The 24,806-nt window shown below is 43.6% G+C and overlaps 1 protein-coding gene across 1 annotated transcript in view; it reads right to left on the bottom strand.

The window, feature by feature from the left end:
- SPTLC3 (serine palmitoyltransferase long chain base subunit 3) overlaps positions 1–24,806 on the bottom strand; it is a 132,649-nt gene that overhangs the window by 31,292 nt on the left and 76,551 nt on the right. The window contains exons 8-9 of the mRNA XM_003134257.5: positions 24,416–24,635; positions 16,874–17,000 (exon numbers count right to left, since the gene is read on the bottom strand). Coding sequence (XP_003134305.1) covers positions 16,874–17,000; positions 24,416–24,635 — 347 coding nt within the window. The remainder of the gene's footprint in view (positions 1–16,873; positions 17,001–24,415; positions 24,636–24,806) is intronic.

The following is a 24,806-nucleotide window of genomic DNA, read 5'->3' as shown; positions in this document are numbered from 1 at the left end:
CCCACCAGAATAATTTTTATTCTCAGTATTCAAGTTGAAGCATATGATCACTGGAAATTGAACCACATAAAATTCTTCTATTTTATAAAAGTGAAATAAATTTTAGACCTAATCAGGAGAGTTCTTAGAAGGACTAAGTTCTTCCTGAAGAAAAACATTCAGGGAAAGAGAAAGGGATCTGACTTGGAGATTCTCCACTGTGGCTTCAAAGATAGAGGGAGCCGCTTGGTAGGAAATTCAAGTGTCCAGGAGTTGAAAGGGACCCTGGCTGACAGTCCACAAGGAAACTGGGACTTCACTCCACCAACTCCCAGGAACAGGGTTCTGCCACAACCACGTGAACTCGGGAGAGGCATGTGAACTCCAGAAAAGAGCGCAGCTACTGACACCTTGATTTCAGCCTTTCCAGAGCAAAGAAGAAACTGCCCACACTCTCCACCCAGGAGACTGTGAGATAATAAATGGACGTTGTTTAAAGCCCTTAAGTTTGTGGTCATTTGTTAGCAGAAATAAAGAACTAATACATTCTCTCTAGCCCAAAGCACACGCTGGCCTTCACCAGCCACAAATCCACCTGCTTAATCCTCCCCAGATGTGGCTGGTGGGATAGCTGGTTTTCTCCCCAAACTTCTCCAAACAAGAGTGGGGCTGGAGGAGGCTCCTGCCGAATTTGGCTGCTTAGCTGAAAATGATCCCATGACGGGGAAAACAAAGATCAAGATGAAACAGCAGCTTCCCCTTCACCCTCAAAGATCCCACAGCTGGAGTCATGTCCTTTCCTTCTCTGGTTGGACTGAACCAGCAGAGAATTCCATGTGGGTTACATCACAACTCCCCCATCTCAGCATCCATCCACCCAGAGGAAACCAAAGTGAAGAGGAAACTTCTGTAGCACTCATGGTGTAAAAGGATATCTTGTTTGTAGGACAGGAGGAAGGAAGTGGCCACATTATCCTTTTGCCCCAGTGCCATCGAAAAGACAAACAGATTGTCTTTACACTCTGGCGGGGGAAAATTTTTTTTAAGACCTCAAAGCCAGTGCAGAATTTGCTGCACTGTCATAAAACCCTACCCTTGGCTAACTCTTAAGGTGAAGTAAAAGGAGAGAGAGAACATTAGGGAACATTTTCCGAGCCATTTCTGCACAACCAGACAAACTTCCCCTCCTGGTCGGGGTTCCACAGGTTGGCTAATTCTGTGTTTACTGGATGCACCCCAGTGGTCCCGAGAGCACGGAAGCAGCAATTGGGCAAGGAGGCAACGCCTGTCGGTTTGCTCACTCACCCCAACCTGAGGTCCACACATGCACAAAGACCAGGTAGAAATCCCCCCCCCCCAACGCCAGCACAGGTGATTAATCATGGATGGAGGCAGTCCCTCTGTTGAAAGCCAGCGGAGCGTGGCATCCACCATCTGTTCCGCATTAGCTGTTGCTGAAATGCCAGTGGCTTGAAACCATTTAGAAAACGCGGCTCTCCCTGCCTTCTGTCTCTCTCTGGGCCCCTTTCTGCGTCTCCAGCTGGTGACCAAGTGGCAAATATATTTAGGAAGCAGCGGCTGGTTCCTCCCTCAGAAATGCCTGGGGCCTGGGATGCCAGCAGCCTCTGATGGCCCATTTTGGGTGGAATTCTCTGAGAACTCCTCAGCATTCATTGCAGAACATCAGTGGGACAGAACTAACAACGTGTTGCTGGGTCTGGGGTGAGAGAAAGAACTTGTCAGAAGTCAGTTTTGTACTCACTGAACTCTCTGACAAGGTAGATGCCAAGAAGATCTTTCTAAGACTAATTATCAAGGTTTCATCTCCCTCGTGACAGTCCTTTCTGGTTTTCACTGCCTCCCCCTCACAGAGGTTCTGGGCAAAAAAGTAAGCCACCAAAAAAAAAAAAAAAAAAAAAAAAAAAAAAAAAAAAAAAAAAAGCAGTATCTTCAAAGCACAATAAAACAAGACATGCCTATGTACAACCAGATCAATAGGTTAAAAAAAAGTTAGCCTCTAAAAATTATAAATAAATAAAAAAGAACAGTCTCAAGCCAAGGTTGATGGTTCAAACCTTGGATAAGTGCAGTTTGCAGCCCCCAAACAGCTTGCCCCGCAGAAAAGCAACATCTTAAGGAGAGAAGTTGGTGAATGGATCTTATGTCAAATGTAAACAGAAGGAAAGTGAGAAAATTCCACCCTAGAGAGGGAACTGCTATCACCCAATGTACTCCCTTCATGGCCCCTTCAAAGCCCTAAATCTTCCCAGTTAGTAACTCCTGTTTTTTTTGTTTTGTTTTGTTTTCAACCTATCAAACTCAAGTGTAAAAATATGTGTGCCCTGTTCCAGGGACCAGAGCAAAGGTCCAAGGTCACAGCTGGAAGGCAAGAGGCCACTTTCTCCAAGTCCATGTCGGGTTAGAAACAAGGTCAGTGCCTCACCTGCCAATCTCATGATAAAATTTCCCAAATGATCAGGATGAATGAAATAATCCAGACAAAATAATTTCAAAATGGGGCATGGTTGTATTTTCCAGTGTGAATGCATTATATTTTGTCTTACTCCTTTTTTTTTCTTTTACATTTCCTCTTCAGAGGGTAAAGAAAAGAAAAATGGCAGAGGTTCATAAATTAATAACGTTACTTGAAAGACCTTGCCATTGTATACACCTCTTTCTCCTAAACTGAATAAAAAACAGAAAGGTAAGCCTTTGGAAAAAAAAATTTATAAAAATGCAAGATGGCACAGAATGAATAATGTCAAGTGAATGTGCCCACATGGACATAACAACAGAAGCATCTAGCTTTTAGTGCTTCCCAAAGTAGATGAAACACTTAATGTTGAATAGAATCATATTTTCATATAAATTCAATTTTGATATGAAGTCACTAGTTTTCTTTTTCTTTTATTTATTATTTATTTATTTTTTTGTCTTTTTGCTATTTCTTGGGCCGCTCCCGTGGCATATGGGGGTTCCCAGGCTAGGGGTCTAATCGGAACTGTAGCTGCCAGCCTACGCCAGAGCCACAGCAACGCAGGATCCTTAACCCACTGAGCAAGGGCAGGGATCGAACCCGCAACCTCATGGTTCCTAGTCGGATTCGTTAACCACTGCGCCACGACGGGAACTCCTGTTTTATTTTTCTACCGGGGCTGAGAACTCAGTTTTCTCTTGTGACTGGTTTACCTTGATTAGTCACATGCTGGGCGCTGATGTGATCAACATCAGAAGTTTGATACTTATTTAAGCCTCTTAGCCTCCTTTTAGTCTATGGTCCCCAATGAACTGAATGAGAGAGTTGGGGTCACTCAAAATAAATTCACCCAATTCAGATAACTAACCTAAACAGCCATGTTTTTAAATTTCACATTTTAAATTGCAATCTATAATTTTATGTCTTATCACATTCTTCCTTTTGAAAAAATGTCCTGGGGCGTTCCCTTGTAGCACAGTGGGTTAAGGATCCAGCATTGTCGCTGCAGTGACTCAGGTCGAATTGTGGCACAGGTGTGATCCCTGGCCCTAGAACTTTCATATGCTGTGGCTACAGCCAAAAAAAAAACAACAAAAAAAAAAAAGTCTTGAATTTCTGAGAGTGTGTTGCTACTTCCAAAATGTACATTATCTCCTGTTCTGACCTGACTTCCCTCCAATTTCATGTCTTTTTTGTCTTTTTTTCTGGGGAAATATTATGCCCAGGGTCCATTTTTCTGCTTCCAAAAAGTACACAGAATTAGGGAACATAGCAACATAATAATGGTACTGATCTCAACACCTACCATAGCCTGGGACTAGATCCTATGAGAAAGATGCAGAAGTGGTTGTAGTAAAAGCCAGACTAGAATCCATGGGAGTCCCTATAAAAGGAAGAGATTCATTTTCAATCCTTGGACATTTTTCTTTCTTCCTTGGCTCCTTTTATTCCATTTCAGGTCAAGCGTTTATTTACTAAGTCAATAGAGAAAAATTGGGAAATGTCTAAAATATACCATGTCTTCCCACAGTATACGTCCATCAGAAAGGCTGGGGAAAGAATGTCCTGGACCATGGTTAAGTACTGTGGCAAAGACTGGCTAGCTATTCTCCCAACCATTTCCTTCTCCTAGGCAGACGGTTAACTGCAGAAGGCTACCTGCATTCCCAGCATCCTTTGTGGTTATGTAAAGTCATGTGACTGAGTTAGACCAATAGAATGTGGGCAGAAATTACAGGTGCCATTCCAGTTATGGACCCTGAAAACATCACACACACCATCCTCTATGCTCTTCATCCCTTTGGTGGCAACCTTGAAAGCCACATGTTGAAGCTGGAGGAGCCACAAGATGGGAGGAGGCTGAGTTCCTAGAAGACAACTCCCCACCCAACAGGATGCCCATTTTGGACTTTATCTGAGCAACAAATCAATGTCTGTTGTGGTATATGTTGGAGTTTCTTACAACAACCAATTTACCTTCACTAATAAGATGCTTCATAAAGAAAGATACCAGGGAAAACTTTCAAGAATTCGAAATCCCAATGCCCTTTTATTTTTCATGAGGTAATGATGCAAAGGGACAATCTACTTTTTCTGTGGGAATTTTAGTTTCACAACCTCTCATTACTAGTATCCAAGTAGTGTCATGAAAATATGATGTTTCTTGATTGAGAAAGATCCTAAGTGGGGTTCCCCTTGTGATGCAGCAGAAACAAATCTGACTAGTATTCATGAGGATGAAGGTTCAATCCCTGGCCTCCCTCAGTGAGTTAAGGATCTGGCATTGCTGTGAGCTGTGGTGTAGGTCACAGACATGGCTTGGATCTGGTATTGCTGTGGCTGTGGCATAGGCCAGCAGCTGCAGTTCTGATTGGACCCCTAGCCTGGGATCTTCTATATGCTACAGATATGGCCCTAAAATACAGAAAGATGAAAGAAAGAAAGAAAGAAGGAAAGAAAGAAAGAAAGAAAGAAAGAAAGAAAGAAAGAAAGAAAGAAAGAAAGAAAGAAAGACAGAAAGAGAGAAAGAAAGAAAGAAAGACAGAAAGAGAGAGAGAGAGAAAGAAAGAAAGAAAAAGGAAGGAAGAGAAAAAGTGCAAATCATTATTAAGACTGGGGAAGAGGTGGGATACCCAGTTAAAAAAAAATGCCATTTTGGATACTTAAGAAAACCTACTGGCCTCTATTTTGGAAATGTACTTCAACTTGAACAGAGAGAATTAGCTGGTGCCCAGTCTGTGCTGATTACTATGTATAAAAGAGCTTTGGATGGTGTCTCCACAGGAAATCTAACTGCTAGGATAATTAAAGGAAAAACTCCACGTTTGCTTCTGCTATTTGGTAGCACTGGCTTGAATTATCTGGCTTACTCACCTCTATATTAGATGGTGTCTAGACAAAGCCTTAGCCTATGTAATGATGTAAAACCATTCATTTATCAAAAAATAGAAAAGGAAATCTGGACTTTGACTTATGCCCATACTTACTAAGGATTATAACTCCAGTATTTTTTTTTTTTTGTCTTTTTTTAGGGCTACACCATGGGCATATGGAAGTTCCCAGGCTAGGGGTCAAATCAGAGCTGTAGCTGCTGTCCTATACCACAGCAACGCCAGACCTGAGCCATGTCTTTGATCTATACCACAGCTCACTGCTGATAGATCCTTAACCCATTGAGCAAGGCCAGGGATTGAACCTGTGTCCTCATGGATACTGGTCAGAATCATTTCTACTGAGCCATGATGGGAACTCCCTATAATGCCAGTATTTGAACCAAAATAATTCTATAAGAAATCACTAAAGAAATGATATTTTAATTGTTTATAGAGGGTGCTTAGATTCCAAGCCTTGGTCAGGAAATCCGCTTAACCTCAAATCTAGTCATTCAGTATTCATTCATTCACATACTTGATGATTAAGGCACAATTAATTAACTAATCACTACCTATTTGGAGGACTGTGTTAAGGTGTGTGGGACTAATATGGGAGCAAAAGATTTCATGAGAGAGGAGGGAAGGATTGCTTCCTGACTGTGACCATCGACTGGGCTTACAAGGCTCAATAGGGTTTCAAGAGATAAAGAATGGGTGGAGTGGGTTTGTGGGGACAGATGAGGTTCTTCTAGATAGATAAAATGCCAGTTGTTAGTACAAATGCCTTGTGAATAGTTGATGGGATATGGCCGAAGCTTACACTGAATGGGATCATTCATTCAGCCAATATACACTGCTTGAACTTGGGGACAGTGTCCCTGTCATCGTGGTACTTGTATTCTTCTAGGGGAGACAGACCATAACCAAGGAAACAAGTACATAATTCCAGGTGGTGATAAGACTATCAGGAAAAATGGTGCAGAAATAAGGGTGTAGATGGAGTGACCCACAAGGAAGGGGGTGATATTTTAGAAAGGGTGGTGAGGGATGGTCCCTCTGGGTTGGTGGCAGGAGCTAGAAGGGTCACACCATCATGAACCCCCATTCCAAGCTGTCCTGAGTCTAAATTTCACCTGGTCTCCAAGTTCGGGTCTGAGTCTATTCTGAGAGATGAGCTGGAGTTGCAGAAACCACAAGGGCATTTGTGTCTGGGTCAGGAGCAAAGAGGTTGAGGTGGTAGTCAAGGGGTCAAAACTGAGCGAAGGTGGCAAGCTGCTGAAAATTGGACATGACTCCAACTGTTTTGTTTAATTTTGATTGATCTGTGTTTTTGGACATGATCTGAACTTCCCTGAACAGAATGAACTCCCCTCTTTCCAATGCTGCTCCCTTTTGTGTAGAAACCAGTCATCTTTAAGCCCCTAGATATTCTCAGCAAATAGCACCAGGGATTTCATAGCAAAGGGACAGAATACTGAGTATTTTTCTTTCTTTCTTTCTTTCTCTTTCTTTCTTTCTTTCTTTCTTTCTTTCTTTCTTTCTTTCTTTCTTTCTTTCTTTCTTTCTTTCTTTCTTCCTCTCTTTCTTTCTTTATTCCTTTCTTTCTTTCTTTCTTTCTTTTTAGGACCAAACCTTCAGCATACAGAAGTTCCCAGGCTAGGGGTCCAATTGGACCCCAAGCTGTGGGCCACAGCCACAGCAAGACCATATCCCAGCCGTGTCTGTGACCTGCGCCACAGCTCATGGCAATGCTGGATCCTTAACCCACTGAGCAAAGTGAGGACAGGGCTCGAACCTGTATCCTCATGGACACTAGGCAGGTTCGTTACCACTGAGCCAAAACAGGAACTTCAGAATACTCAGTTTTAATTTTAAGATGGGCAGCATCAGTATAAAGTAGTGACCCTGTAATACAAACAAGGTGGATTTAAAAGACATCATCTGTCCAGTTCGGAAATGGAGAGCCTCTCCATCCCAGAGGCTGATCCTCAGAGGGAAAAAGCAGAATGATTCTATTAGATGCTAGTCTTCATTCCCCAACCTCGCCAAAGGATGGGCAAGCAGAATTCTAGGGCTGAGGTGGCAGCTTCTTCACAGATGGAATGTTTTGAATACCCCTCAAGTCAGGCAGGAAGTAAAACCTCAGAAAGGGTTAGTGGGAGGAGGCCGTCTGTTGGGGAGTGTGTCTATTGAATACTTCCTCCTCAGATCTTGGCCCTGTCACAATTCTCATTTGCTAAAAGGCAAAAGGAAGCTCTGAGGAAGAATTCCTGTACTGGACAATGGCTGGGGGTACTTAGTGCTAATTTTTGACTCAGTTTCCCCATCTTTCTCTCTCTTTCTCTTTTGGCCATGCCTGTGACATATGGAAGTTCTTGGGCCAGGGATCGAACCTGCATCACAGAAATGACCCAAGCCACAGCAGTGACTGCACCAGATCCTTAACCCACTGAGCCACCAGGGAACTCCTCCTCATCCTTCTCTTATTAGCCTTCCTGCTAATGTTTGGCAAAACCTGCCTCTCCATACTCTGATAAGCTTATTGAGCTGCTTCTTCCTATTGAAAGTGGAGAACTGAGGTAATTACCTGGATAATATCTGAGTTCAATTGATAATATCTAAAATAATTGATGGTGGTGATACTATTTATCTCATCTTTTTGTGGGAATAATCCTAAAATGTTACACACAAAAAACCCTATTGTATTCCATTCTGGCAAATTCCCTATGTTTTTGAGAGTCCTGTATAGCTAACGGCTTTATTTCCATGAAGGTCACAATTTACTATTCCATACTGATTTTACTTTACCTTCAGTTTTCACTGCCTATACAATATCTAGACACATCATCCCCTGCTACCCAGAAAATCTTTCTGTTTAGGGGCAAAGAGGGACAAGCATGGTGTCAAAGAAAAATAGAAAATCTTATTTTTCTGAACTTTATTGTTTAAGCATAGGAGATTTTATTAGCAATGATGAAGGCTTATTCTACTGAAGTTGGGTATTATACATCAGGAAATAGAACTCTGTCTTTATTTTCACTTGTAAGTAAATCTCCACTACTGTTTTTCTCTCTAGGGAAATGCTATTGGCCACTCAGTTATAAACAGATCAACCATTTTCATGCGTACGATAGCAAAAAACAGTTTTGTGACTTATAAAGTTGGTGATTATCCCATCAGCCTAGTCCTGAAGTAACAGCAGGAAAAACTGATGAAATCAGAGTTTCCCTTTTCCTAAAGCCATTTTGGTGAGATAAAGAGTGCATTATTTTTTTTTTATTTCCCCAATACATTATTTTTTTTTTCTGTACAGCATGGTGACCCAGTTACACAGACATGTATACATTCTTTTTTTTCTTCTCACAGTAATAAAAGAGAAATAAAATAAAATATGGTTCAAAAAATTAAAAAAAAGAAAACCTGAATAAAGAATGGACTTTAATTGGTAATTTTAAAAAATGATACAAAAGAATTTACAAACCAGAAACAGATTCAAAATTTTGAAACCTAACTTATGGTTGCCAAAAGGGTAATATGGAAAAGGGATAAATTAGGGGGTTGGGACTGACATATACTCACTACTACATATAAAATAGATGGGTAACAGGATCTACTGAATAGCACAAGGAGAGTTACTCAATACTATGTAAAAACTGTATGGGAAAAGAACCTGAAAAGGAATGGATGTATGTATAACTGAATTACTTTCCTGTACATCTGAAACTAATACAACTTTTGTTTTGTTTTGTTTTGTTTTGTTTTGTTTTGTTTTTTAAAGAGTGTGTTAGCCAAGAAGTGATCCATTGTTCAGGTGACTCTGATTTAGGCTCACATTTGAGAAGCATATTTCTACACAACAGACAAAGGAGGGCATACTTGTGCAGAGGAGACAGTAGAGAGCAGAGGATGGGATTCTGGCAGATGCAGATGGGGAAGAGGACTGAGCAGGAAAGGAGAGGAAGGACAGACAAACAAAAAGGAACCAAAAAAGAAGAGCATCAGCGTTCCCGTCATGGCTCAGTAGTTAACAAATCTGATTAGCATCCATGAGGATGCAGGTTTGATCCCTGGCTTGCTCAGTGGGTTAAGGATCCAGCGTTGCAGTGAGCTGTGGTGTAGGTCGCAGATGAAGCTCGGATGCTGCATTGCTGTGGTTGTGGCGTAGGCCAGTGGCTGCAGCTCCAATTCAACCCTTAGCCTGGGAACCTCCATATGCCACCAAAAAGCCAAAAAAAAAAAAAAAAAAAAAAAAAGAAAGGGAAGAAAAAAGAAGAGCATCTGCCCATCTTCCACCAAGAAGGTTAGACAGACGGTTCTCAAGGATTGAGGGCAGAGAGGTCAAATCTGGCTGAAGAGGGCCAGCAGGGTAGGTGGACAGGGGCAACCTCTGAGCCAGCAGAGTCTGTGGAACCAGGAAGAGAATGAGGGCTGATGGCTGAGGGGGGAGAAGGGGAAGTGGGCAGAACGGAACAGAATGAAGCTCTTTAGGATGAAGGGAATGAACAAGTTCATGGTTGAGTAAAGGGGCAGATGCCTTTAGAAGGTGGGAAGGGGAGAGAACCAAGCACGGAGATGAGAAGGAGATAAGGGTTGCTTATTTGCTGATCTAAGAGGGAGAGAGAGAGAAGGATTCAACAGATAATCATTGAGAGCTTGTGACTTCTCAGTGTGATGAGCGAGTCTGATAGAGTGCTTATTCTCCTGGAGTTTACATCTGAGTGAGGGAAACCGTAAAATAAGCAGATGGGTACATCCTTTGTCAGGTGTTCATACATGCTCTGAAGACTAAAGCAAGGTGAGGAAGATTCTAGGGACAAGGGGGGCGTGTGCAGTTAAGGATACAGCTTGTCTCCTCATAAAGCTAATTTTTAGCAAGGACATGAAGAAAGTGAGGGAGTGGGTTGTGTAGGTGTTGGCTGGCAAGTGCAAAGACCTTCTGTGGGAGCTGTTCCCCACATTCTGGGACAAGCAAAGATGCCAGCTGCTTGGAGTGAGGGAGAGAGAGTTGGCAAACTTGGAAGACCACATCACGAGAAGCCTTGAAGGGCTCGGACTGGACGTTATACTGAATTCAGAGGGGAAGGAATGGAAAATTTGAGTGCAGCGGTGATTTGGTCTGAGTTACATTTTTCCCCCCCGCTATTTTTTTTTTTTTTTTTTTTAAGAGTTGCATGTGCAGCATACGGCAGTTCCCAGGCTAGGGGTGGAATCAGAGCTACAGCTACCAGCTGACATCCCAGCCACAGCAATCCAGGATCTGAGCTGCATCTGTGATCTACACCACAGCTCACAGCAACGCTGGATCCTTAACCCACTGAGTAAGGCCAGGGATCGCACCCACATCCTCATGGATATTAGTTGGGTTACAATCCATGAGCCACAATAGGAACTCCCTGAATTACATTTTTAAAGATAATTTTGTCTTCTGGGTAGAGAACAAGTCATGAAATGGCAAAAGGCATGAGTGAGGTGGAAATTCATGAGGCCACACCATTGATCCAGGTAAGGGCTGATGGAGGCCATGTGGAGAGGTTGAGAGGGGACCAGATTCTGGGTATATGTCAAAAGCAGTGTTGTTAAGATTTGCCGATGGAGTAGATGTAAGGCCTGAAGGACAGGAAGATTCTAGGACCCATCAAGATTATTAGAAAAACTGGAGGAGGAAGGGGAGAAAGCAGATGAGTTAAAAATAATAGTAACTGGGAGTTCCTGGTGGCCTAGTGGGTCAAGGATCTGGCATTGTCGCTGCTATGGCTTGGGTCACTGCTGTGGTACAGGTTTGATCCCTCGTCCGGGAACTTCCACATGCCACAGGTACAGCCAAAAAACCCCCACAAAAACAAAAACAAACAATAATTGTTCACCTTTATTGAATGTTTATTATACGTAGTAGTCAAGCATAGTAGTCGAGCGTGGCATGCTAAGTTCATTATCTATATTATGTCACTTAATCCGCCCTACAAGCCCAAATTACAATGAAGGAACTGAGGCTAGGAGGGGGTTAAGCCACTTACCATTCATGGAGCAAGTGACTGGTTGGGACCTGGCCCCATGCAGTCTGGCTGCAAGGCCCACACCCTAAATCCTCCCCATGATACAACTTGTATTTTCTCTGAGAAGTAAAAGATTCCCCAGAGCTGGGAAAAGGGAAGGTAGGAACAGAGAGCCCAAACTGGAGCTTCAAAAAGAATGTTGATGATTAATTGAAAAATGTGCCTCAAGATGTAAATAAATAATCATAAGCCAAATGTTGAGGATGCTTACTTTAGGGGAGTGGCTGGCGTGGTTTGGGGCCCACACCCCTGTGGCTTCTGCTGCCATGTCTCACTGGAGAAAATTACAGAGCTGCCATCTTTCTGAACCTCTTCAAAGGTGGGGTTCATCACTAAGGGGTGATCTGAGGGGTGACTTCTGCCACCACAGTTGGTGTGGGACTGACGCCCAGTCCTGTGGGATCAACATTCCCTCCATCGGAGTTCCCATCGTGGCAGAGCGGAAACGAATCCAACTAGGAGCCATGAGGTTGCACGTTCAATCCCTGGCTGCATCAGTGGGTTAAGGATCCAGCGTTTCCATGAGCTGTGGTGTAGGTTGCAGACGCAGCTCAGATCCCGAGTTGCTGTGGCTCTGGCGTAGGCCGGTGGCTAGAGCTCCGATTAGACCCCTAGCCTGGGAACCTCCATATGCCACAAGTGCGGCCCTGAAAAGGACAAAAGACGAAAAAAAAAAAAATTCCCTCCATCTTATTTAGATAAGAGGTTCTAAACACTGATCTGAAGTCAAGGGGACTGTAAGAGGGAGGTTGAGTCATGACATATTCATTAAGCCAAGTGCTGGGTCTGACACTCAACAGCAAATGAATTCAAGGCACAGTTCTTGCCCTTGAGGGCCTTACAGCATTGCTTTGGCTGGTGGACTACCCAACACCCATCAGAATGGAGAAACGAAATCTCCACTCTGGGTTCATTATGTGACCCAGAGCGACAGAACAGGAGATGGAAAGGGTCTTGGTGCCTGTGGAAGACCTGGGGGACTGGCAGCCCCTCAGCGCCTGTGCATTAACTCCTCAAGCAGCCTGGCTGCAGAGTGAAGGAGGCTGTTTGTGCATAAACATTGTCATTTCACTGGGACTGCTATTTCATCTTTGAACCTTGGCTTCAAAGGAACACTGACCTTATTCCTGCAGCCTGCCTTTCTTTGAAGCGTATGGCTTTGCCTTGCAGATTAAAGTGAAGACATTCATCAAAGAACAGATCTGGCCAACTTCGCCCCCAACTCAACCCAAAACAAAGCCTTGAAAGGCTCCCATCACAGTGGCAGGGGAGTGGGCCCAAGATGAAGGCTCAGGGCTGGGCAGTTTCTCAGACCCTGTAAGCAGCTCTGGCTTGACGTAGTACAGCCCTTTGAGCTTTGGGCAACTTTACCCTGAGATTTGGTCTATCTCTGCAGTGAGGGAATGCAATGTTCCCTGCCATTCCTGTTGATTTTATTTAAAGCAGGCATTGTAGTAAATGAGGCCAGCATGATCATTCACTCAGTGTCTTTGAACCCTTCCAAAGCTGTGTCAGGCTGAACCATCTGAAACTTGGCTGCGGATTCTGTCAGTTTTCTTTCCTACCATTTTCTTTTCTTCATTCCCTTGAATAGAAACTGTCCAATCTTTCTTCCTGATTCTCATATATCTTGCTTCTAGGAACACAGACCATACACATTACCTTCCTTCATCCTTCTTTCTTTTCTCTCTTAAGGTGGTAAGAAGAATGAAGTGAGAAATTTTTAACTGGGAGGTTGGGAGTTCCCGTAGTGGCTCAGTGGTTAACGAATCCGACTAGGAACCATGAGGTTGTGGGTTCGATCCCTGGCCTTGCTCAGTGGGTTAAGGATCCTACATTGCTGTGAGCTGTGGTGTAGGTCACAGACGTGGCTCGGATTCCACGTTGCTGTGGCTCTGGCGTAGGCCAGCAGCTACCAGCTCTGATTAGACCCCTAGCCTGGGAACCTCCATATGCCATGGGAAGGGGCCCTAAATAAGGCAAAAAAGACAAAAAAACAAAAAACAAAACAAAACAAAAACCTAGAAGGTTAAAAATCATAACCGAGGAATTCTTTAATTTTAAGGCTAAGAGAGGGAAGCCAGAGTAATATTGTGCCCACCTTGGGGGAAGAAAAACTGATACTAGGTGGCTATCAAAGGACCTGTGATCATATTCTGAAATGTAATTTTCCTGCACATCTTTTCGATCAGATAAGCAGAGTGAGTTAGGTATGTGATGAGGTGGTAAAATCATCCAGAGGCAGAAAAGAAAAGATTGTCAAGTTGGGTACATGCGGATCAACTGATTCTAATAAAATGTACACTATAGGGCTTAAGAAATTAGTGGTTCTTCAAAAAAAATTTTTTTCCTTTTACTGCTGCACCTGTGGCATATAGAAGTTCCTAGGTGAGGGGTTGGATTGGAGCTGCATCTCCCAGCCTATATCACAGCCACACCAATGCCAGACCCAAGCTGCATCTATGACTATGCTGCAGCTTACAGTGATGCCAGATCCTTAACCCACTGAGCGAGGCCAGGGATTGAACCTGCAACTCATGGACACTATGTCAGCTTCTTAACCTGCTAAACCACAGTGGGAACTCCGAGAAATTAGTGATCCTTATTGAGACATAGGCTAATTTCCAGAGTAACTTTTTTTTTCTAGTTATTCATCTTTAAAATAAGTCCAATGGTTAATTCTGGTCATTATAGGACAATTCATTTCCTTGCATTTTAGCTTAAGTCTCAAATAATTATTTTCTACTAAGAAATTCATGCAGGCATTCCTGCTATAATGCAGTAGATTAAGAATCTGACTGCAATGGCTCAGGTTGCTGCAAAGGTGCAGGTTTCAATCCCTGGCCTGGGAGAGTGGGTTAAAGAATCTGGTGTTGCCACAGCTGTGACATAGGCCAATCCCTGGCCCAGGAACTTCCATATGTTGTAGTGCAGCCATTAAAAAAGAAGAAGAAAAAGAAATGCATGCAGTCAAGGAGATCCTGATGCCCTTAATTTACCACCACCGCTCCCCCCAGTTCAGGTGGGCCATGTGACTAGTTTTGGCCAATGGACTATTAACAAGGTGATAAGTCACTTCTAGGCTGATGCTCGTTCTTCCCTGGTGACCACGGAGGTCATGTGTTGAGATGGTCAAACTTCAAGCTGGCAGCAGCTTGAGTCACTTCCTATAGAAGGGAAGTGTGCAAGGGATTGTTCACTTTGTATTAGATCTGGTGTGAGGAAGAAATAAACCTGGTTCAGTTAAGTCACTGAGACTTACACCATTTTCAAGGTTTATTGTTACATGGCCATAATGTAGCTTCTCATGGCTAATCCAGGACCTTGAAGGAAATCTAGTCTTACCTCATCACCATCATAAGAATCCTTCCTATAGCATCTCTGAGACATGGTCCAAATACTTCTTCAACACCTCAGGAATAAGTAACAGCTAGTGATTATATAGTTCTTTTTATATGCAGAATTGTTTTCAGTCACAATTTAAAGTATTTTGTGTGCCTTCATTGACCTATTTCTCATAAGTATCATAACTTATCCATATTCTCTTCCTTATTTTGCAGCTGGAGGAACTGAAACACAGAGAAGGAACTTGCTCAGGGTTGAACAGATAAGGTAAGTCACTTGCCTAAGGCCACACAGCAAGTTAAGTGGTATCCCAGGAATCGAGTCCAGGCAGCTGTTAAGTGGTATTCCAGGAATCGAGTCCAGGCACCCTTAACCACTGCACCATAGAGAGATTGAATTCTTATTTCCTTTTGCACACAGACTACTCAATAAGGCACAGAATCATAAAACCCAAATGTCAAAGCTGGAGAGGACCTTAGAGATCAATCAATCACTGCATCTACATAGAGGAACAGAATCACCCTGAAAGCCCCTTTCATGATTTAGTGAAAAAGAAAGTTCTGTCCTTTCAGTTTAACCCTGGGGAGCACTGGGGCTCAGTGGAAGGGCTTCAGGGACCAGCACTTTGGAGGTAGGTGGAGACACTATGTCATCCAGACCAGCCCTATTCTAGTCTGTTTTATGTAGTAGCCTTCTGGGTAAAATTTGTATGCAAATAAATTATTCTGCTGCTTTAATAAAATTTCATACTTCTACTGAAAGAGTCAGCCTGGACGGATGTACTAAACAGTGTAGGGCTTCACATCAGCCCAGGGGGCAGGTCTTAGCCAGGATAATTTGCTGTTTCATAAACAAACACACTCACTAGATTGCTTGATAGCAAGAACTGCCCTGTCCATCACTGTCCCCCATTGTGATATGTAGCAGAAACTCTATAAACTGTATCTGAAAGATAGAGAGTTCCTAGAGCCTTTGATGAAACAGTATTTCTTTCTTTCTTTTTTTTCCTCTTAAGGCCACACCAGTGGCATATGGAAGTTCCTGGGTTAGGGTTTGAATCAGAGCTGCAGCTTGAGCCTAAGCTACAGTCCCTGCAACACTGGATCCAAGCCGCATCTATGACCTACGCCGAAGCTTGCCGCAATGCGGGAGCATGAACCCATGAGGGCCACGGATCGAACCTGCATCCTCAGAGAAACAATGTTGGGTCCTTAACCACTGAGCCACAACAGGAACTCTGAAATAGTTTTTCAAAAAGAAGATTAAGCTCATTTGAGTGGAACAAAGTAGCACACCTTGCCTGTGGTAACCTGACGTCTAAGAAATGACAGGAAAGTTATCATGGTGCTTTATCCATATATCCTTAAATGGGCAGCAATGGATTTCTTCTCCCCAATCTCTGGCTGATAATGAATGAGTAAACAAATGAATGAATAGATGGATGGGTGGATGGATGAAAAAAATGAGTATTAAGTTGGCGAGATTGTTCTCAAGGGAAACACAAGTGACAGTCCCAAGAAAGCACAGCAAACATACACCAAGGTCAACTTCCTTTTAACACAACCAATTAAACAAAAGTATCCACATTTACTGATAACATTAAGAGGTGAATTAGAGCTGTTTTAGGCCCACTCGCTTTTCTATAGGACACCCTGAGGGTCCCGGGCTGTGAGCAGGACAGGTGGGCTGAGAGATGAACTGCCAGGGCACCTTTGCTTTCAAAAAGCATCCTCTCCCTTCTTTTGTGGTGATAGCAGTTTTAGTACATTTATGTTCTCTGTACTATTCTCTTTTTTTGGCTGTCCCCTGGCATAAGGAGTTCCCGTGCCAGGCCGGGATCAGATCTGAGCAGCAGCTGCAACCTCAGCCACAGCTGCAGCAATGCCAGATCCTTAACTGGGCCAGGGGTTGAACCCACATCCCAGAGCTCCCAAGATGCCTCCAATCCCATTGCAGCACAGTAGGAACTTCTACTATGTACTATTCTGTACTATGTACTGTTGATGTACACATGGCTTGATTTACAAATTGGTTATGTTGAGATGAAGGTGTATATTAGAGAAGGGGGAGGTTGCTGGGGCACAAGGGAGACAGAGAGGCCTAAGAAAGGAGCTTACAGGAGGAGTGCTAGCCATGGACTCTCTTACCTTGCGTGGTCCCATCCAGTCCCATGATTAATTTCATCGATCTGATGATTTGCTCTGCTACTGGAGGGCTCATGGATGTAGCATAAGCAGCACTGTGTGAGTGAGCTCGTAAATAATCCACAAGGTCCTTTAAGAAATCCAAAGAGAAGGCAAATAAATCTCAGTGCTGGTGATCCCATCTCCATCCATTATAGCCCAAGACAGTTAATTCTTGAATGTAGTTAGATCGTCCGTGGGTATCACCAAACTATTTTTTTTCTATCCCTTCCTCTTCATCTCTCCTTCAAAAACCTAGAAAGTATACAAACATGGGATGCTGAGAATTTGGAGTTGAGAGCTGTAAGGCAAAACCAGATGTGCAAAAGAAAAATGGTTTCCTAGACATTTGCTTGAGTACCTAGCCTATCCAAGCACTGGTTGAGTGTTCAGAAGTGTCTGAAGGGATGTGTTTTCTGCCCTTAACATATTACATCAGATGTATTCCTGCCCATGGAGAAGTAATGGCAAGAAAAGTAAAAAGCCACGCAAACTAGTATATGCAGTAGGGCGAACAGAATACAGAGGAAAGAGAGGAGGTCTGGCCAGCATGAGTGGGTAAGGGAGATTCCCTTAAATGACAAGTTCCCATTGTGGCACAGTGGAAACAAATCTGACTAGGAACCATGAGGTTTCGGGTTCAATCCCTGGTCTTGCTCAGTGGGTTAAGGATCTGGCATTGCCATGAGCTGTGGTGTAGGTTGCAGACGCAGCTCGGATCTGGTGTTGCTGTGCCTGTGGTGTAGGCTGGCAGCTGTATCTCTGATTCGACCCCTAGCCTGGGAACCTCCATATGCCTCAGATAAGGACCCTAAAAAGTAGAAAATTAATTAATTAATTAATTTTTTAAAAAAAGCATCAGGTGTAAAGTGAATTCCTGGTGCTGTTGGCAATTATTGTTGATGGGTTGCCAACTCAGAGATTCTTAAAAATGGAAGCATGGGGTGGGAGGAGAGGACCACAATATAAAAGTTTGGACTGTCTTTATTGCAGCTCCCTCCTTTTGCAGAGGGGAATGCTGTTAGGTTATGTGACTCATATTAATAGACCCAAACAACAAACCAAAGGTTTTAAGCCCAGAACTGCCTTATTGGGTAAGAGTGAAAAGGAAAAGAGAGGCATTTAGATTCCAGCTGCAGCTCAGATTCAATTCCTGGCCCAGGAACTTCTATATGCCATGAGGGAGGCCATAAATAAATAAGTAAATAAATAAATAAATAAATAAATAGGGAGTTCCCATCGTGGCTCAGCAGAAACGAATCCGACTAGGAACCATGAGGTTGCAGGTTCAATCCCTGGCCTTGCTCAGTGGGTTGAGGATCCGGCATTGCCATGAGCTGTGATGTACGTTGCAGAGGCAGCTTGGATCTGGCGTTGTTGCAGCTGTGGCATAGGCCGGCAGCTGTAGCTCAGATTAGACCCCTAGCCTGGGAACCTCCATATGCCTCAGGTGGGGCTCTAAAAAGCAAAAATAAAACAAAAACAAACAAACTTTTAATACATAAGTAAAAAATAAAGAAAGGACCCAGACCTGTGGCAGACTACATGACTACAGAGGTAGCAGAGCTGATGATTTCACTGATAGACCCCAAGCTAATGTTCATCAGCTGCATAAGTCTCAATTTGAAGAACTTTCTATGTATTAACTCATTTTAGCTTCACAATAATGCTTTGAGGTAGGTACTATTTTAATTTCCATTTGATAGGTGGGATCACTGAATTACAGACCAGATCAGAAAATGATCCAGCCCCAAACTGGCTGGATAACAAGGATGTGGACCCACAGAGTTTGGCTCTAGCATCCCTCTGCCATGTGCACTATACTATATTACTTCTTCAGATCAGAGGAGTTGGCTTGGCATGGGGTGAGGGAGGACCCAGGAGAGCACAGACAAGCCTCCTTCACAGCTCCTTACCCCTGTTGTGCTTTCCTTAATCCACAGAGATTGTGCTTCTGGAGAAGCAGGGGAAGGGGAGAGTTCCTATTACACTCCCGTGTTCATGGTACTAAACCAGAGAATTGCATCAGTCTCAAACTCTTTCATATCTATTAACTTTTACTTCTGCAAAAAACCTGAAACCTTCTTGAGTTATATACTTTCTTATACACTCTCTTAAAATCCATAGTGGTGGCTATTTAGAGGGGGCCTGGTAAAATACTGATGGTCTAGTGGAAAGCAGAGGGGTTTTAGGGACCGAGGAAGGATGGTGAAGGTCCCTGGTGTATAGAAGGGAGTACTAAGCAGCATTCTTAGGAAGAGGTGTAGTGATATTCGTGTAGCCTTGGGGCATCACTGACAAAAACCGAAGAAATAATACAAAGTTGCCTTTGATCCCTAACGGGCTCTTTATGTCTCCAAACTCCAATTTCCCTTTGCAAATCAGATATTTCACAAAGCCAAGGTCATGTGCACCCTTAGTTTTATAAGTGCTTCATCAGCATAGTATCTCTTCCCTTTAACGTTGAGACTATCTTGCCCATAATCTTATTTCTCTCAGAGTTGGAGTGCGTGAATGGGAGCTCACTTGCTTGCTTGGTACAGAAAGTGGGGCTCCTAGAGTAACTCCCACAGAGCCTCGGAAACCTTAGTTCCTGGTTTCTGATTCCTTCCTATTATTGTCCACTGGGTGCCATGAGCCGTAGTTAAGAGTTGGCTTCATTCTTTGACAAGGAGAGTCAGGGTTGTGTTTTCCTTCAAGGCAGGTTAGAGGTCTCCTCAGACTGAGTTTCTAAGGCCATTAGTAAGTGCAAAACCCCAAGCCTGGAGTTCAAAGACAAGGGTGGCTTTTCTGGGGAAATCAGACAGGAGGCTCTTAGAATAAACATCTTGGAGTTTATTCCATGACCCCCATTTACTTCAAAGGGCTGGTAAAGACAGCCTGGGCTGAGCACACAGAGCAGAACTGGCTTCTGCCTCCCTCTGGCACCCAGACTTCTGGGTCTAACACTCCCACCAATCCTGCCTGCCCTGCCCCACTTCTTTTCCAGAATCTCAACCCGGCAGCTTATCAGGCCTGAGGGCTATTTTTCCTTCCTTCGTTTGCAAATCTCTGGTCAGTCTGTGGAGGCTGTGAAAGCCAGTGTCATCCCCAGGCATGTGAAAGGACACAGGATCCATGCTGGTTAAAAAATCTGGACACCCCCCCCGCCCCCCGCCAAAACTAGAGTCTATGACGTTGAACCCGTCTCCTCAGCAACTGAATTGACGCAAATTTAAAAATAAAAATAAGGAAACTATCCAGCTCAGGTTTTCTTCAGAGAGTTCTCTGGTGGCTCAGCAGGTTAAAAATTTGATCTTGTCACTTCTGTGTTGTGGGTTCCACCTGTGGCCTGGGGAACTTCTGCATGCTTGGAGGCATGGCTGAAATAAAAGGAGGAGGAGGAGGAGAAGAAGGAGGAGGAGGAGGAGGAGAAGAAGGAGGAGGAGGAAAAGGAGAAGGAGAAAGAGGAGAAGGAGAAGAAGAAGAAACAGAAGAAGAAGAAGCCTCCATTCATGGAGCTCTGAGAGGTGGATAGAAGTACCTGATGTTCCACTGAAGGTTATGAAAGAACAAAAGCTTCAAGATGGGCCATTCACAGATCATCTATAGCAGTTCTAAATCCACAGTGGGCAAAACAGTAAATCCTTGCTGGCTCTTGAGAGACTGATTTAGCAGTTTCCCTGAGGTGGGGAGAGTAGGTCTGGCCAGGGCAGTCAACTCCAAGGGTGGAGATGAATTTGTAGGACATTTTCTTAGAGAAGGCTGAAGCCACAACCAAAATCTCTTCTCTCTGTGGTTGTATCTTAGCACCAAACCAATTTTTCTCTTGTGCGTTTCTAAGTATAATTTCTTCTGTGACGCATCTGGTTGCTAAGGCATGCAGTTCTGACCTTGACCTACTCCAAAAGGATTTCTAGAACCTTCTAGAAATTGTTATTGGGAATATAGTCCCTCTACCACTACCACTGACACTGACTTTAAAAAGAGAATTATTAAGATAAGGTGAACGGTTTTGTCCCTCTCTAGAGTTTTGGACCCAAGTGATTAGTTTTAAATATCAAGATTTACTAGGAAGCCCATCCATGTAGTGAACTTGAAATTATTAAGATTTCAGAAAAATGTAAGATCCTATTGTGCAGTTTAACATCCTTTGTGATTAATGTGTTTGGGCTTTTGTAGTATCTAGTATCTAGAATGCTGGGGCTTTTGCAGTACTCCCCCAAATGGAAATATTTTCAAATATCCAGAAAAAACATGATGATGTAACTCTGAAAACTGAACTCAAAATGTTTAAATGGATAGCAGGGAGATTTTTTTTCAAACAAAGATCTTTAGCATTTGCCCAATTCTATGACCTACCAATTAAGAAGTATAGTTTTTAAAAAAGGCTCAAAGTGAAAATTCTTCTCAAAATCCATGTCCAGGGGAATAAAAACTTGGATTTAAATGGAAACTACACATAATTTAAAATTAACATAATTTATCAACTTAAATGTACAGAAGAGCAGATACATACGTTCCATTAACTCACGGGTTCATTAGGTTGGAAGGAAACCACAGTTTACCTGGATTTATCACAGTCTCATCAAATTGATTCCAAATGGGTGTTTATCTGATTTTTAAGTCATCAGGAGACTAAACACCCAGACACTTTTTTGAATGGCCTCCTATTTCCTGCACACTCTCCCGGTCTTGAAAACTGCCCTATTTTGCATTTTGCTGTTTCAGGGCAGCAAGTCTCAGTAAAGACATATGGGTCTCAGCCAAACACTCTCTAATTCTTGCTGCCATCTAGTGGTAAATTCAGAGGCTGCAGTGTAATATGGAGGAGGGAGGGGCAGGGAAGAGGGGAGGGGAAAGTAAGGGGGGAGGGTGAGAAGAGGGGGAGAAAGGGAAATGATGCAGCCCTCTGGGTCCAAGTATGCACGGAATGAGTTTTTTAAAGAGCAAAAAAAGATCTACATACTTTTTCTTCATCCCAATTAGTGTAAATAATAATTTTCACAATTGCTTAGTATCTTCCCCAAATCAAGAGCAGTTCCCCCGACAAGGGCAAATAGAGTCTGAGGGAGAACCATACTCAGCTTGTCCTAACTTCTGGTGGTCGGGAGCCTTGGTTTAAAGGGGAATCTGAGTGGAACCTTGTGACGGCTCCCAAATTTGACACATTTCAAAGATCTGCTGACTTCCGTTTATTCAGGTGCCTTTGGTTCAGGAAACAGAGTTACGCTTGATTAAAAATTTTGTAGTTCAGAACTGCTGTTAAAGTAATCACAAAACCACAAGCTCACAAAGCCAAGTAGCCTGTGTGAGAGTGCTCCTGAATTAAAGATGCTCTCATCCCATTGCTGTGACAGTCAAGGAAGAGAACTGTTAACCTCTCGACAGATTTAGCTTTAAAATTGTGTAAGATCCTGGGCATTCCCTATGTTTTTAGCATCACCCAGCTAATTCCCACAGGCCCGTGGAGGAACCATAAAGAGCAAAACTTTGAGCTGGGTAGAAAGTAATGCTTATTGAAGGGTAAAGACCACTGAAAGCTCTAAGCGTTTTCAGCATTTGTACCTCTCAAGGCAGGGCAATCAGCTGCATTAAAAACTGTTACTTTAAATCATAGGCTTTCAATGACTAGATCACTTTCGGCTCTACTCCCTGGTTTGTCTAAACGATTTACGATTTACCGGTAGTCTGAACTCCTGTTTCTGCTGGAGACAACAAGTAAGGAATCCGGAATTTAGGGAAATCATTGAGCCACTTGCTTTTGGGTCTTCTGAGTCCCCCTGAGTGGAGCCAACACCCCCTCATCATCTCTTTGAGACAGGTGTAGGCCTGTGGGAGGTGTAGCCATTAGGATTTGGATAAAATTTTCATATAAGGGAGCAGATAACTGACTTTTTAAAACCTCAAACCCATTTTTTCCCCTTTTTTGCAGGGGGGCACAACTGTGGCATTTGGAAGTTCTCAGGGGCCAAATTGGAACTGCAGCTGCTAGCCTACAGCACAGCCACGACAACACCAGATTTGAGCCATGTTCGAGACCAATGCCACAGCTCACAGCAGCACCGGATCCTTCATTCACTGAGTGTATCCAGAGATCGAATCCTCATCCTCATGGATACTAGTTGGGTTCTTAACCTGCTGAATCACAACAGGAACTACCAAACCTGGGTTTAATTTCATTTTCTTTCTCTCCTTCCTTTCCCTCTTCTTTTAAAATTCTTTTAAGCATTTTTTTTAAAGTATAGTTGATTTACTATACTCATTGTTGTTTAATTTCTGCTCTGTAGCATCATGATCTAGTCATACATCTATATACATTCTTTTTCTCACACTATCTTCCATTATGTTCTATCCCAAGAGACTGGATATAGTTCCCTGTGCTGTAGAGCAGAACCTTGTTGCTTATCCATTTTAAATGTGATAGCATTTGTTTTATGTTGGCAGTGCCCTTGGTAATACTGGCACTAGAAGCACGGGGCTAACGCTTCCTTAGTCTCATCCCATCAGATCAGAATCTTAAGTCAGGTGGAAAAGACATTAGAGGATGACAAGCTCTGACCCACAACTTACCCACATTTGTGGGAGAGAAAAATCTTTTAAAAAGACATTTCCAGGGAGTTCCCATCATGACTCAGTGGAAAGCAATCTGACTAGCATCCATGAGGACGAAGGTTCCATCCCTGGCCTCACTCAGTGGGTTAAGGATCCAACCATTGCCGTGAGCTGTGGTATAGGCTGCAGATAGGCTCTGATTTGGCTGACTGTGGGTGTGGCTGTAGCCAGTGGCTTCAGTTCCGATTCTACCCCTAGCCTGGGAACTTCTACACACCGAGGGTGAGGCCCTAAAAAGCCGCCCCCCACAAAAAAAAGAAGAGACATTTCCGATCTTGCTACAATTCTTAAAACCCCCAACGTGTAGCTCAACGCCCTCAGCCTCTGACTTTTACCCACTGTTTCTACTGCCCACCTTGCTTTCTTCACACCACCAAAGCCAAACTGCTTACAGTTTCGTAGCATCATTTCTTTGGCCTGATATATCCATCATTCCCTCTTTCTGAAAAAGAACCCTGCCCTCTCCTGTCAGTCATGTGTCTACAAGAATGATATTCATTCAGTCTCCTTAGATGCCCCACCCCTTCCTGTCATGTGTCTACAAAACTGACATTCATTCTAAGACTTCTTAGAGGCCCTGCCCCTTCCTGCCATGTGTCTGCAAGACTGATGTTCATTCTATGACTCCTTAGATGCTGCCCTGCAGAGTATGCCATCCTTCTCCTTTGCACTAAGTCTTGGCCTGGGTGCACAGCCAGTGTTGTCTTTTTTCTGATCATGTCATCATGCATCCCATGCCTCTCGCACCATCAGGCTTCTTGACCTGGGCCTCCCTTGGCTGTGAACACACCCACTAGGCTGTGCTGATGGATCTGGGTTGCCAAGCTGCACAGACACTCTGGAGGACACCAGAGAGCCCCTCAGGTGGCGTTCCCAGGGCATTCAGGTTCTAAACAGACATAACATACTTACCTTTCTTCCAGCTAAGTAGCCCCCTGAGGCTCCAAAGCTTTTGGTGAAAGTGCCCATGCACACATCGACGTCTCTGGGGTCCATTCCAAAGAATTCCACCACACCTCGACCAGTGGGGCCCAGGGACCCAATACTGTGAGCTTCATCTATGTAGAGGTAAGCCTTGTATTTCTTCTTTAGAGCCACGATCTGGGGCAGATACACGATGGAACCTTCCATGCTAGAGCAGAAGGAGAAATGTTGTCAGCAGGTGTGCCATCTGGGGCAGCTCTGGGTCACTGCCCCTTGCAGACAGCCTGCCCAGACAGACACCAGACAGGGATGACAGACACAGGCCATTCTTTTCTTCTCAAGGCTTGTTTTATTGTGCTGAGGCCACCCTCTCTATCAG

The sequence above is a fragment of the Sus scrofa genome, chromosome 17 (genome assembly GCF_054392235.1).
Source record: "Sus scrofa isolate SSC_HxYL_T2T_F1_AM1 chromosome 17, Sscrofa_HxYL_maternal_Yorkshire_Landrace_v2.0, whole genome shotgun sequence".
Classification (NCBI taxonomy): Eukaryota; Metazoa; Chordata; class Mammalia; order Artiodactyla; family Suidae; genus Sus; species Sus scrofa.
Note: the sequence above shows the minus strand (reverse complement) of the source record. Positions and strands in the feature narration are given on the sequence as shown.